Source organism: Alternaria dauci, chromosome 1 (assembly GCF_042100115.1).
Source record: "Alternaria dauci strain A2016 chromosome 1, whole genome shotgun sequence".
Taxonomy (NCBI): Eukaryota; Fungi; Ascomycota; class Dothideomycetes; order Pleosporales; family Pleosporaceae; genus Alternaria; species Alternaria dauci.
In genome coordinates this window covers 6,103,879-6,117,298 of record NC_091272.1, presented here as the reverse complement: position 1 = coordinate 6,117,298, position 13,420 = coordinate 6,103,879, and the positions used below count along the sequence as shown (strand labels likewise).

Below are 13,420 nucleotides of genomic sequence, written 5' to 3'. Positions count from 1 at the left end.
TTCATAGACGATATTGAGCTGGAGGATGACGTCGCAAACTGGCGTGGAAAGCTCAACATCCTGATGGCTGCATTGGAGACGTATGGGAGCCCGGACGCGAACGGCATAGTTGCGAACACACGGCTGCAGCTTCAGAAAGTGTTTGTCGTCCTTGGTGGTGCGGAAGGCCTCAACCAAGAATTCCCATGAGGGAAGAGAAGCAACGCCACGGGTCGAACAACTACAAGAGACCAATGTGTTTCTGGCGAAGGTTCAGCGGCTCATCGAGGGATATACACGACGATGATGGATGCTGAAGCCACCATGGATGTGGACACGAGAAGGATACAGGATGACTGTTGGCGCTCATGCAAGACCACTCCATGGCGTTAATAGGGTATCGTAACGCGAGATGCCTTTTGGAAACGCTGGGAAAGCGGTATGTGTTTGGCTGGATGATATTGGAAAGAAGGATATGAAGGAGGGTATGAAGGAGGATATATAGGAGGAATAGCTGTGGCGTTCACAATTGAACGTCCTGCAAGGGATTGGGTATAGCGAAACTCATAGTTTGCAGCTATTGTTGAGTAACAGGTAGTTTCTAGAAAATTGTTCAGTATTCCGGCCCACGTATATATCGTACTCTTGAAACGTCGTGGAATGTGTTCCTTATAAGTCAGCGAACAACGTAATCAGTTGTTTTCCTTCTTCTCTCCTTCGAGCAGTATCTCATGGCCATCTCCTTCTCGCACACCTTGTGCTAGTAACCATCCGGCGACAGCAACGATAGCCATACACCACCAGGCTAGACCTATCATGCCCATGTCCAGTCCTTTGCCGAATACCCAAGAGAAGAGTATTGGTCCGATTGTCCGCGTGAGGCTGGAAACTGACTGGCCTATACCGTGAACAGTCCCTAGCACGGAAGGATGCGGGCTGACGTTGTTGATGAGGATGGCTGTGCAGGGTAACGCGAACGTGCGAGCGAGTACCTGTATGAACAAGGCGCACGTGATAGCGATCCAGATCCAAGGACCACTGACACCATTGGGTGGTGAAGTCCAGCTGGGTACCAAGCTGAGGAAAGGAACAATGGTGTACATCAGAGGGAAGAGAGCAAGAAAGACGCGATAACACTTTGTTGTTCCCAGATGATGCGCCACTCTCGGGTACACTAGAACCTGCAAAGGTATGCCGATCGCGCCAATGATGGCAAGCGCAATACCGATACGTGACGGAGGCATGGCCAGACCTCCAGTAAAGTATAAACCGTGAGGTACTAGGCCGGGAGGATACGGATGAGCGGGATCGAAGCGAGGTGTGGAAAGATGAAGAGTCCAGAGGCCATTGAAAGTGCCTACATGCATGCCGAGAACACCGTGGGCGAATAGGGTTGTCATGAGGTTCCGTGTCCATATGCGAAGAAACGGTAACTGTTGCCGAACTACGCTCCTTGACTCACCGGGATTGTCAAATCCCTCTGCATGTGCCGATGTCGGTGTTGGCTGTAGCTCGAAGTCATCTTCCGGAATGGCACTGTACCCAGCGTCAGATGCAGCCTTTTGTCGAAGAACAGCTCGGCGTATCCATCGGCCAACACGGAGACCTGGGTCTGGTTTATGCTTGCACAAGTCGCTCGTTTCTTCAAGGAAGAAGAGAACGGCAAAGGATGACAAGCATAGGAAGACGGCACTGATAAGGTTGGGGAGTGCATAAGGGTATCGCTTCATCCATTGTACGCCGTGTTTGCCTCCAAACATTGAGTCGGGCCCAAACAAAGCTGGGTAACTGGCAAAGGGATCTGCAAGCACGCCACCTACTTGTTGTTAATACGGAACCATGCAAATCCTGTTGCGTGGTACTCACCTAAGATAGGTCCGACCAAAACACCAACATTGAAGATCATCGGTAAGATGAGAAATGCTCTACTCTGGTACTTTTTCTTCTTAATGATCTCACTGATCATAGTCCTCATCACTCCGACATTTCCATTCAGTATACCTCCAAGGCATCTGAATGCCACTGCCATGGCGAAGTTACGCGAAAAGCCAAAGCCAATGATGCTCAGCATTGTACCAATCAGCCCAAGATAAATGGTTCTTTTCCGGCCACCATACTCAGAGTCTGAAAACCGGCCCCACAGCATCGCGGTCATAAACTGCATCGCCGGGAATGCTGCACCAATGATTCCCGCTTGGTATGAGATGGTAGATTCTGGTAGTGATGGATCAAAGGATCGGAGTTGGTAGTAGAGATAAGCGCCCAGTGAGGTTTGCGTCAATGGTTCCGACAGACGGGCTAGCATCAACACTAGAAGTTGGTCCTTTCGGGGTAGTTCTCTCCATTTCACCGGCTGGTCTGCAGACGTGACTTGTTCCACGTCGCTGGGGTGACGGATCGGTGCATCTGCCCGGGTCTCGACTTGTAAGCCACGCGAAACGCTTCTAGCCTTCCCATGCCCATCGTTCTTATCGGGTACCGCTGCGTTGACGCTCACACTCAATGATTGAGATGTGGCATGGCCAGATCCGTGGCCGGGTTTCATGAGCTTGTGAGACGTAAGAAGGAAGGGCCGCGCTGCAGGAAAAGAGCGATCTGGAGGAAATTGAGAGATGAATGGGCCATCATTATCGCTATGCTAAAGCCGTTATCTGCGGCCGGAAGCAGAAACATGCCGTCAAAAATACTAGTGTGGCCGTCTCATTGGCGAAGAGATGATGAGAAGTCCAACGGCCTCAACACATCGGACGTTATTGTCGCGTCGCCACTTGGCGGGGTAATCTCGGCTTACATAAGCTCCCAGCAGAAATCTCCTTCGCAGGCGTCCACGATTGATAACCCCCATTAATGACATGCGCAGAGACACAACCGAGGATAAGCTTCCTTCATAACACTCAAGGAGGAATTTCGAAAGTTTAATCCTCTGAGACCTTCCATTCTCGCTTGATCATGATTCTACGGGAATCATGACTCGCAATAGATGCACTCTCATTATAGTGCCGTAAGTCGTCCTTCGGTTTTGTTTTCGACGCAGTGGGCTTAGGCCTTGTATTCCACTGAAACTGGGCGGCGCGTACTTGCGAATTTGCGGCATCAGACGGGGAGCTTCTTGCCCTCGACTTGGTCCTCGTGAGCGATCGTAGCTCATAGCTGCCCGACGTACCACTCCCTCCGCCTGTTGTTGTTCCCTCTTGAACATATCCTAAAGAAGTACCCGCGGTCATGAATCCCTCGGTAAAGCCTTTCAGTAGAGGAGATGTCGCGGACATGAGGCTGTACGAGAGAAGGACGCTTTGCCAAGCAGCGGATGGGACGATGCTCATGGCTGGCAGACGACTGCTAATAAAGTCGGAGTAGGTGATCAGGTGTACGATGGCAAACACTATGTTCCTACGAGAGACAAACATCAGCTTAGATCCTTTAGAGTTGAAGGCGCAAAATGTTAGTACGTACGGTATCCTGGTACAAAAAGCTAACATGACGATGGCTTTGCGTTTCTTGGACATGAGAGAGCCGTGGAAGCCGACCATCGGTATAGTAATGATCACCATCTCAGTGAACACGTCGCCTGCACTGAGCGCTTTCAGCCATGGAATCTAGACAAAAGAACCGCGGTCAGCTCGAATTCTCTGTAATTGCTCCGGTACTGCACATCCGCCATCGACATCCACTACGATCAATGGTTGAGAAAGGTTCCATGAAAGAAATCGGTATGAGAGAAGAGCGCTAGACTTACTAAACTGGTACAATACCCGTGGCTGGGTCTGGGTATGATGCTTTCGACTGAACAAGCGACTGCGGATGCTACGACCCCAATGAAGCCCCATAGCACTACCACGACCACAGTACTGAGGGCCAGAAATGACACTTTCGAGTTTCGCGTAAATACGGCCCGAATCAGTATGAGAATGGAACATTTCGACAAGGCAAGTGCGATGTATAGCAAAATTTGACTTGTGAAGAAGTACTAATGGCATCCGGAAATTTTAGCGCATTCAACCTTGCAGTGGCCTTTGCTTACCCGTTGCATTCTCGTTACTTCTGCATTCTCAAGCAGTACATACGATTTTCCTAGGCCGTTCTCAAGGGAAGTAAACAGCAATCCCCATATGGTGAAAGCGACAAGCTGCACTCTGGTTAGACCGAATCAAGCCACCGAGGAGATGAACTTCATATCACATACATGTGCAATCGTAACGACAACATCGTCAAGGGTGTGCGCTCGCCATTTCGTAAACCCCAGACGAATAGCCAGAACTAGGACAGTGTAGATGAGCGATAGTATTGTAGCTATCCAGAGTGCTGCGCTGTGATCATTTGCCGTGATTCGAGCGAAGCGGTTCTCTGGCGCCCTAGCAAGATGTAAGGAAGTCGACGTAGATGCCATGTGTTGCGTAAGATCAACATATCGAGCAGAGCTCTCAGCGACCGCAACACATGTTTTTTATTCAGTACACGGCGATCTAGCATAGGATTGATGGAGCACAGACGCATAGAAGGAAATGGTACTGTGCCGCTCATATCACTCCAACACGCCCAGGATTCCGGAGTGGAGGAACAAAACCTGGGGCAGAGTTTATGCAACGACACTGCTCATCCTTGACGAACATAGCTTCCCAGACCGAGGCCTCTTGCATGGAATTGCAGAAGTTGTTCTGCTTCCATGTGACTGTGTCCCAGCAAAAAGGGACAAAAGCTTTGTCCCGCGCGGACATCACTACCCAAACCTCGACAGGCGGTCGCGGTCTGGGCGCGTAGGATCATATTGTGAGATACGAGAAACGAGCTGTGATGCGAACTCAATTCTGCTTAGGACGTACCTGGGTCATTCCACAATGACGTTTCGTATCTGTCAGAGTAGAAACAAGCCTACAAGAGCCGTCGACTATCATGCGTTCGCTGTGCACAAGCGGCACTTGATGCGGGTGGAGGTGTGTTCGGTTTGGCCGCGTATGCCCCCACGCGCCTTGGCGGCCGTGCCGTGTTTCGCCCAGCGCGGGCCCGGCTTCACTTCCCCTTCGCGCTAAGACCCTGAAACCTCTTTCCGCTCCCGTGCCCGCAGCGGCGCAGTCCGCCATTCCTCCAACCATCACAACGACTAAATCATGTCCACCACTCGTTGCGCAAGCTGTCGTGCCCCATGTTGCAGCCCCTGAGACTGCTCTCCACTTCGCGGAGATGCTTGCGGCGCACAACCACACTTGCTACCTAACTCTCATATCGGGTCTTGGTCCCGATGCGCGACAGAGGCACAGTTCCGCAGCTATCACACACCTGGCAGATAGCCGGCAGATATAGTCTGAGATCGTCGGAAGTTTTTCAGTTTCCTGTGCTTCTTATTGCACTGTGCATACGCGAAGTGCGAGCCATATCTAAGCGTCTCAATTTCTGCTTGAGGCTGCAAATGGATTACAGGGATGAACATGAACCCTACTCTTCATCTTCCTGACCTTAATCCTCCTCAACAATTCCTACCAATTACCGTGTGCCAGCTGCTTCCGAAAGGTAAAGCTTCAATGCATCTAGTTGTATTTGACCAAGTCTCCGCCATTCTATGGATTGGATGACAAGCCTCCGTGCAATCGAATTCGAACGTACCCCAACAGCCTTGGTTCCTTCTCCTCGCCATTCGCACCCTTTCTTTCGTATCCTGCGCATTGCTTTCGCACAAACATGGTCGACAGCATTGCCAAGGGTCCTTCACCGACCACCGACTTTCATACCAGCATCGAGCTGGCGAACGCATATGCTGTGAGCGAGAAACATGGCACACACCGTGATGAGATGGATATGGACCGCATGGGCAAGTTACAGGTGCTGAGGGTTCGTCTAAATATCCCCCAATCGTTGCTGCAACGTACTCACAATGTCACCAGCGGCAATTCAAGTTCATGTCCATCTTCGGCTTCGCTGTAATTCTCGGTAATACCTGGGAGTACTCATTACTGTATGCTATCGTTGCATCAATCATGGAGCCGTGCTAACATGTGTTTCACTGCAGGGGTATTGGTATCTCCCTATTCAATGGAGGGCCTGCTGGCGGCATCTGGATGCTTGTTGTAGTGTGCTTTGGCATGTTCTCAGTCACGCTTACCTTTGCAGAAATGGTTTCGATGTGTGTAGTAGAAACTTGGTCCAGGATGAACACTTGCTCACAAACCTGATAGGGCCCCCACAGCCGGTGGACAATATCACTGGGTCTCTGAATTTGCACCAAGACAGCATCAAAAGTTCCTCAGCTATGTCATCGGTACGTTTACTTGGCTTTAAACTAGCATGTTATGGGATCTTAACGGTGTATTCCAGGTTGGTTGTGTGTCATTGCATGGCAAACAGGCATGGCTGGTACTGCTTACGCGGTCGCCCAACAGCTTCAAGGCCTGATCGCTTTGAACATGCCAGACTACGCGATTCAGGGTTGGCACGGTACCTTGCTGTCAATCGCTATCGTGCTCTGCTCTATCCTGGGCAACACCATACTGGTGAAGAAGCTTCCATTGATGGAAGGCCTTGCGCTCGTCATCCATGTCTTTGGTTTCTTCGCCTTCCTTGTCGTACTCTGGGTAATGGGCCCACGCTCGAACGTACACGATACATGGACCAAGTTTGAAGACCCCAGTGGCTGGGGCAACACCGGGCTCGCTACACTCGTCGGCGTACTTGGTCCCATACTCACGCTAGGGAGTGCCGATCTTGCTGTCCATCTTGCTGAAGAAGTGGAAGAAGCGTCCTACAACATCCCGAAAGCCATGATTGCCACCTCGGCCGTCAACTATACTTTTGCCTTTGTAATGACTGTCACTGTCTTCTCGACACTGGGAAATGATGTTATGGCGATCATGTCAACGCCATTCGGTCAGCCATGGATCCAGATCTTGATGAACGCAACCGAATCGATAGTAGCCACAAACATCTTGACAGTAATTGTCTGTCTGCTGCTTCTGTTTGCTTCGGTCAACCAGGTTACGGCCGCCTCGCGCCAATTGTGGTCTTTCGCCCGCGACAAAGGACTTCCGTTCTCAGGTTGGCTCTCTCACGTAGGCACTCCTCTTCTAAACTCTTGTTTCGTCATTAACTTTTGCATAGGTCCCCCAAGGATGGGATATCCCCCTGAATGCGGTGTTGTTTACGCTGATGTCTTCATCTCTCTTGTGCCTCATCATAATTGGCTCTTCCATCGCTTTCAACATCATGCTTTCGTTAGGAGGGGTTAGTCTTTCCATTTCCAACATCATCGTCATCGGCTGCTTGGTGAGAAAACGCGTTCGAGGCGAACCGCTTCTACCTTCTCGATTCAGCCTGGGCAAATGGGGTCTTGCGGTCAACCTCACCTCTCTTTGCTACCTTTCGATTACTGCTGTTTTGATCCTCTTCCCGTCTGTACCGAACCCGGCACCGATCGACATGAACTGGGCCAGCCCCATCTTTGGATGTCTTGTCATCTTTGCGATGATCTACTACTTCACATATGGACGGCATACTTTCGATGGACCAGTCGAGTACTGCAAGCAGCAGTAGTTCATAGCAAAACAGCAACAGGGCGATATAGGGTGTTGCCTAGTAGTGAATTTCGTCTCTCATTTCATCGTCACTAATACACTCGGTATGGCATCCCGTGTCGACATAACTAGCTCCTCCTCGGACATTCCTCCTCAGCTCTTATCCTCTGGAGAGAAGTTGATAGAAACACTGTTCACACAATGTCTCTCATCCTTGGGGTTGCCAAACCTCTCGCCCTTGAAAATGTGTCCCAGGTGACCTCCACAGTTATTGCATACAATCTCCGTCCTCATCATGCCAAGACCGGGGTCAGGCTTCTGTCCAACAGCGCCTGGCACGGCATCCCAGAAGGCGGGCCAACCGCAGCCGGAGTCGAACTTGTGGTTTGCTTTGTACAGAGGCGCGTCGCATCCGGTGCACTTGTAGACGCCGGCGTCGGGATAGTGCTTGTCGTATGTGCCGGAGCCGGGCATCTCGGTGCCCTTCTTTCGGAGGATGCGGAATTGCTCTGTTGTTGTGTCAGTAAGCGTATGGTAATGCGAACGTTGGAGTTGACGTACCAGGCGTTAGCTGTGCTTGCCACTCGCCCTCGGGCTTCTGGACAGGGTAGTTTGTGTTGTCGGCCATACTGCTAGAAGATCCGAAAAGAGCACCCAAGAAGGGGATATTTGGCATCGAACGGTAGATGACTGCGCGCTGCGGTGTATTGTAGATGGTGCGACCGAGAGTACTGGTAGGGCTCGATCGGATGAAAGCGCTCGTTGTGTTTGTGACCGTGTGGAACGCGCGGATGAGTGTTGGAAAGGAAGGGAAGCGCATGTGGAGTCGTTTTTACGCGGGGATGGCGAATGTTGATTTGGAAGAAAGATTACTTTGCGACGGCCTCGAGATGATGCTGAGGGGTGGCGGAGAGCTCCCGCGCCCCCGAGGAGCTTTGACGTCTACCGATGGCGTCATGATTCTTGCGCGCCATCAACACCATCATTTCCCCAAAGCCATGCTTATCGCATCCTCAACCTTGAGCTCCGTGTCCTCGCGAACCCCAGTTCCAAAGTGCTGAGTGACGGTGGAAGCCAGGCGGTGACCTTCGACCCCAGGGCCACCATGGCCCGTGCAATCTGCCACGAAGCAGCTCGCCTATCATCGTATACCTCTCTTGCCTGCTCGGGTGCTCGGCACAGCCATTTCACACAAGGCTTTTCTATATTCTGTCCGTGTTGGGTCCGGATGTAAGCCAAGGCTGATATCATCTGGGCAAGGCGCCCTGCTGCACAAAGGGAGCATGTATCGCCACCGCTGAGTTGTCAGTGTATTAGTACAATCAGACCGTGGTGTCAGCATTTTGCAAACGAAAACATATCTTACCTTTCGCGCATGCTGAAGAGACGCGTATTCGCTAGTGACCAGATGGACTCGAACAACAGCAAGGAGGCTAAAGAGCATGCCGCAGCTCCTCCGTCTTCAAAAGCAGCACTTGAGGCAGACCCAGATCCACCAGTATACTACGACTCTGAGCCCTCAAGCCAGCCGCCGCAGTATGGGAATATTACAAATGGAGCGTCACCCAAGTTGCAAGATGCTGCGCGTCCACAAGCACACGACAAGGGAAGTGGTGTCCCAGCATCAACTATCAGAGCCCTCCTCGCAGAGCCAGAGCCAGCGCCTAAAAGCAGAGAAAAGAGATCGCTACGCGAGCGATGGAAAGAATGGAAACAGAGGAACGTTCGTGGCGACGATGATGATTTCGACCTGAGATGGGATGTGCGTGGGAGCTCTGCACAATGGAACGCTTTTGGTGCGAGTGTATCAGGGTATGAGAACAAGAGTAGACGGCTGAGGTAGTGACATCGGTTGAGAAGTGTAACTGCGACCTCACAGCTAAGATGGTCGGATGAGGATGCAGAGAAGTTCGGGTGGATAAAAGGATCTGCCTTTAGCGCATGAACCATGATGGCCGATCGCCATCATCGCTTTGACACATGCGGAAGGCTGGTGTTACTTCAGCAACACACAAACTGCGCTGCCTCTCTGCTACCCACATTCAGGCTCGAATTAGCTGAACCGGCCCTCGATGTCCCCCATAGGCCCCACAGCCATCTCAACCGCCCTCTTAGTAGCTTCGTCCAAGTCCTCCTTCTCCAACCCCACCCTCTTGTTGTCCAACTCCTGTCCCGTCTGGAAATCACCCCACTCACACGCAAACACTTCCGCATAAAGTGCCTTGGCAAACCCCAGCATTTTCCCCTCCTTGAACTCCCTCTTACCATCTTCCAACCTCTTCTCAACAGGTTCAAATGTGATCTTCCAGTCCTCATCCGTAGTACCCAACACACGATGCAAACTCTTCAAGATATCCCTCTGGGAAACCAGAAACGAAGAAATATACAACCCCTCATTCTTCCAAGTCTCCAGTCCAACACCATCTTTCGTCGCATCTGCTTGAACAGGCAGCGACAACAAGCCCGCAACAGCCCTCCCACAAGCATCCCACGTACTCATACTAATCTTCTTCTCCCCCTCATCATACATGGTCACGCTCCTCTCCCTAATCCGGAACCCCAACCAAGGCTCCCCCATCGCCAGACTAAACTCATACCAGAAGCCACATACAAGCGCTACGTAAGCAACACCCGGTGTCTTTTCAACATCTTCGATGAACCGCTCGAAATTCGCTAGCTCGTTCAGTCCCTTGAGCTTCCGGTCGTTGAGGCCGTAGCCAAAGTAATTCGGCATGATCCAGCGTATCCCGGCTCTGGCTGCGGCGGCGACGATGCGCGGGTGTAGGGTGTTGCTGACGCGGGCGTTGAGGGTTATGATGAGGAAGTCGTGGTTGCTGAGGGCTTCTGTCAGGGCTTCGTCGTCGTCGTAATCGACTTTGGCGATGGTGAGATTATTGTTCGTGGGGAAGGTGGCGTCGCTGGATAGGCGGGTCAGGGCTGTGACTTGATGCTTCGAGGTGCTAAGGAGGTGGGCGAGGATATTGGAGCCGACTTGTCCGGAGCCCTATCGAGTCTGTTAGTGAACGACATTATAGAGAGGAGAGGGGTAGCGAACGCCGATGAGGGCGACTCTGCGGATGTATTCTGGTTGCTGTGTACTGGATGGCATGGCTGCTAGAGTCTGGTGGTTTCACTCGAAGTTGGTGTATATGAGGAACGCCAAACTTTTGATACGCGCTTGGGTTGATATCGCGGTTGAGTCCTACTCTTGGATGGCATCGTAACACACTGGATCATTCTCATCTTTATACTCCTCTACGCCCAATTTAGGAACGTAACTCGCATCTAGTTCTCTTACATACCAGAAAAGCACGCTAACCTCACGTCGTATACAGAGGGCTAAAAACAAGCCACAATTAGCCCGATTGGGACTTCACACCGGCACTTGGTTGGCTAAGTCCGCTTATCGCCGTGATTGCAACAATGATTGCACAGCATGCGGCCCATTATCAACCTTGACAACTCGGTGTTGCTACTTTTGTACGTCACTATCGTTGTGTAGTCCATGTTGTACAAACGGAATCCCGACGTCTCCGAGCTGCATCGCAAACATTGCTTGTTCAAGGCGCAATACTATGCCGTGTGACTAAGACATGCGGAGATTCGGTAGCGACCATCCACCGACCTACTCCTGACCATACTACACTCTTACACAACCAGTTTTCCCATTAACCAACATCCCTCTAGTAACTACCAATCACATTCTCAATCTCGATGCTCGGCTGGATATAGGGCTTAACCTTCGTCCGCACCATGGTCCTCTGCTCAAACGCATATGCGAACCCAATCAAACTCTCCTCACTCCACAGCGCACCGGCAAAAGAGATACCATACGGAATGTTCGGTGCAGTAGCGTTCAAGTCACCCCGACGATTTGTGACAACCGTTGTATTGGACGGTAGCGCACCAAGCGGGACGGTGACCACCGGTCCACCGATAACGGCAGAGATACCAGAGGCAGAGCGCGAGGGGACGACGACAGCGTCGAGGTTGTATGTGGAGAGTGCGCCGAGGAGACCACCTTCACCACCAAGGTAATAGTCTTCTTGCAAGGCAGTCCAGAACTCGATGTCGCTGTTGGAGAAGTTCTGCGACTGAGCGATTGAGCTGTCGAATTGCGCCGTGTCTCTGTCTGGATAGTCCTCAGCGGGGAAGTTATGTGTAAAGTTGCGAACATCTTCTAGATTTTGCACGTCGTTGGGGTTGTACGTGAGTTGCGAGAGGTAGTGCTCCAGGTTGGGGACAAAGTCGCCGTCGAGAACGACGCCTTCAGCAGTAGAATTCAGATACTGTTCCCAGGCAGTATAGTTTGTGTTGTCGACAATAATCGCACCAGCAGAGCGAAGAACGTCGAGAGCGGCTTCGAAAGCGGCATACAGGGGTGCCGAAGAACGGCTGGGCGTGCCAATTGCGTTACGCGGTACACCAATGCGCTTCCCCTCCAAGGCATCAAGGGTGCACGCTGCGACGTAGTCAGGTTTGGTCACGTTGGTGGAGTTGCTTGCCCATGGGATAGCTAGCGTGTAGTTGTCGGCACTGTCAGGTCCAACAATGGCTTGAAGAATGTACGCCGCATCCTTGACCGTGCGGGTCATCGGGCCAACGGTGTCTTGGTGTTCAGAGATTGGAATGACCAGAGCGCGACTTGTGAGACCGACAGTCGGTTTGATACCAACAACGTTGTTGACTTGACTGGGAGAGATGATTGACCCGTCAGTTTCCGACCCGAGGGTACCAAAGGCGAGCCCAAGACTGGCTGCGACACCACTACCACTGCTGCTGCCGCTGGGGTCTTGACCAGGATAGTACGCGCCATAAGTCTGACCACCTCGAGCAGACCACCCATTTGAAGAGTTGGAGGAGCGATAGTTGGCCCACTGGGAAAGGTTGGTCTTGCCAAGAATGATAGCGCCAGCTTCCCTGAGTTTCGCGGCCATTGTAGAATCGCGTGGGACTTTGGCACCCATCAGAGACCAAGATCCGGCTGTGTTGTTCATCTCATCATTGGTCGCGATGTTGTCTTTGATAAGAATTGGAAGGCCATGGAGAGGACTGATTGAGTTAGTGGCAGCGCGCACAGTTCGTGGAAGACTACCAACCCTCGAAGCTTTCCACAAGCCCGCTCCTCGTCCAGTTCCTTTGCAATAGTCCAAGCATCTGGATTGATCTCCAACACCATGTGCAGTGTCTTGTTGACTTCGATGATACGTCCAACATAGGCCTACGTTACGTCAGCGACGGATTCCAGAGTACATCCATGCCTGTACGTATCGTAGGCAACGTACCTGAACTAGATCCAAGCTCGTAAAGGCTCCAGACTCGAGGCCGGCGACCAACTCATCTCCCGTAGCATCGAGCAGCAAAGGAAGTTCGGCTGTGGTGTTGGACTGCGCGTACACAACCGTCGTCAGTGGCGCAAACGCCACAAAGACCTTGGTCAAAAACCACGCCGAGACCATGGTGGCGATTGCAGCGGCTACTGTTCGGTGGGACAGTGATGCTCGATTGCGAGGACGAGTAGAGGCTACTTTATGGCTGTACACAATATCATGTTTCTTATAGTCATGCTTCCCGTGTCGACCCGACGACGACTGCCGTTGTTCACCCATGTCAGACCAGGGTTACGCTGCGTAAGTATCTTCCCCGCGGCGCAAATTCGATCCTGGTAGTACATCGATCTGCATGATAAGAGGTACAAAGCTGGCGTACCAAACTTCAGTGTAGATTAGCTGTCGCGCAGCAACGGTCGGTATGCGGGTGCTCTTCATATGATCGAGCCGCCATACCCTGGTCATTGATCAGCGTCGATATGCGTGTCATCTGACCAGCGATGTTCATGTTGTCTAAATTTTCCATGGAAAGTTTAACCGTGTCTCACATTCTTGAGAATGCGTTAGAGAGCGCGTTGTTGAGGATGGGAAAGTGCAGCTGCGATTGCGGCA

At 51.8% G+C, this 13,420-nt stretch overlaps 5 protein-coding genes across 5 annotated transcripts; 1 reads left to right on the top strand and 4 right to left on the bottom strand.

Moving 5' to 3' along the window:
- Positions 1-671: 671 nt before the first annotated feature.
- ACET3X_001896 (uncharacterized protein) lies at positions 672-2,008 on the bottom strand (the record flags this gene model as incomplete). The annotated part of the gene is made up of 2 exons (XM_069447239.1): positions 672-1,795; positions 1,846-2,008. 2 exons carry the CDS (start codon positions 2,006-2,008, stop codon positions 672-674), a joined length of 1,287 nt encoding a protein of 428 aa, XP_069312138.1.
- A 3,644-nt stretch (positions 2,009-5,652) lies between these two features.
- Positions 5,653-7,497, top strand: ACET3X_001895 (uncharacterized protein; the record flags this gene model as incomplete). Its single annotated transcript, XM_069447237.1, has 6 exons — positions 5,653-5,802; positions 5,856-5,926; positions 5,981-6,094; positions 6,147-6,229; positions 6,286-7,016; positions 7,066-7,497. 6 exons carry the CDS (start codon positions 5,653-5,655, stop codon positions 7,495-7,497), a joined length of 1,581 nt encoding a protein of 526 aa, XP_069312137.1.
- A 134-nt stretch (positions 7,498-7,631) lies between these two features.
- On the bottom strand, positions 7,632-8,298 carry ACET3X_001894 (uncharacterized protein; the record flags this gene model as incomplete). Its single annotated transcript, XM_069447236.1, has 2 exons — positions 7,632-7,987; positions 8,040-8,298. The coding sequence occupies 2 exons, from the start codon at positions 8,296-8,298 to the stop codon at positions 7,632-7,634; spliced, it is 615 nt and encodes a 204-aa protein (XP_069312136.1).
- Positions 8,299-9,531: 1,233 nt separating this feature from the next.
- ACET3X_001893 (uncharacterized protein) lies at positions 9,532-10,587 on the bottom strand (the record flags this gene model as incomplete). Its single annotated transcript, XM_069447235.1, has 2 exons — positions 9,532-10,482; positions 10,534-10,587. 2 exons carry the CDS (start codon positions 10,585-10,587, stop codon positions 9,532-9,534), a joined length of 1,005 nt encoding a protein of 334 aa, XP_069312135.1.
- A 574-nt stretch (positions 10,588-11,161) lies between these two features.
- On the bottom strand, positions 11,162-12,937 carry ACET3X_001892 (uncharacterized protein; the record flags this gene model as incomplete). The annotated part of the gene is made up of 3 exons (XM_069447234.1): positions 11,162-12,530; positions 12,578-12,699; positions 12,764-12,937. 3 exons carry the CDS (start codon positions 12,935-12,937, stop codon positions 11,162-11,164), a joined length of 1,665 nt encoding a protein of 554 aa, XP_069312134.1.
- Between the last annotated feature and the right edge of the window lie 483 nt (positions 12,938-13,420).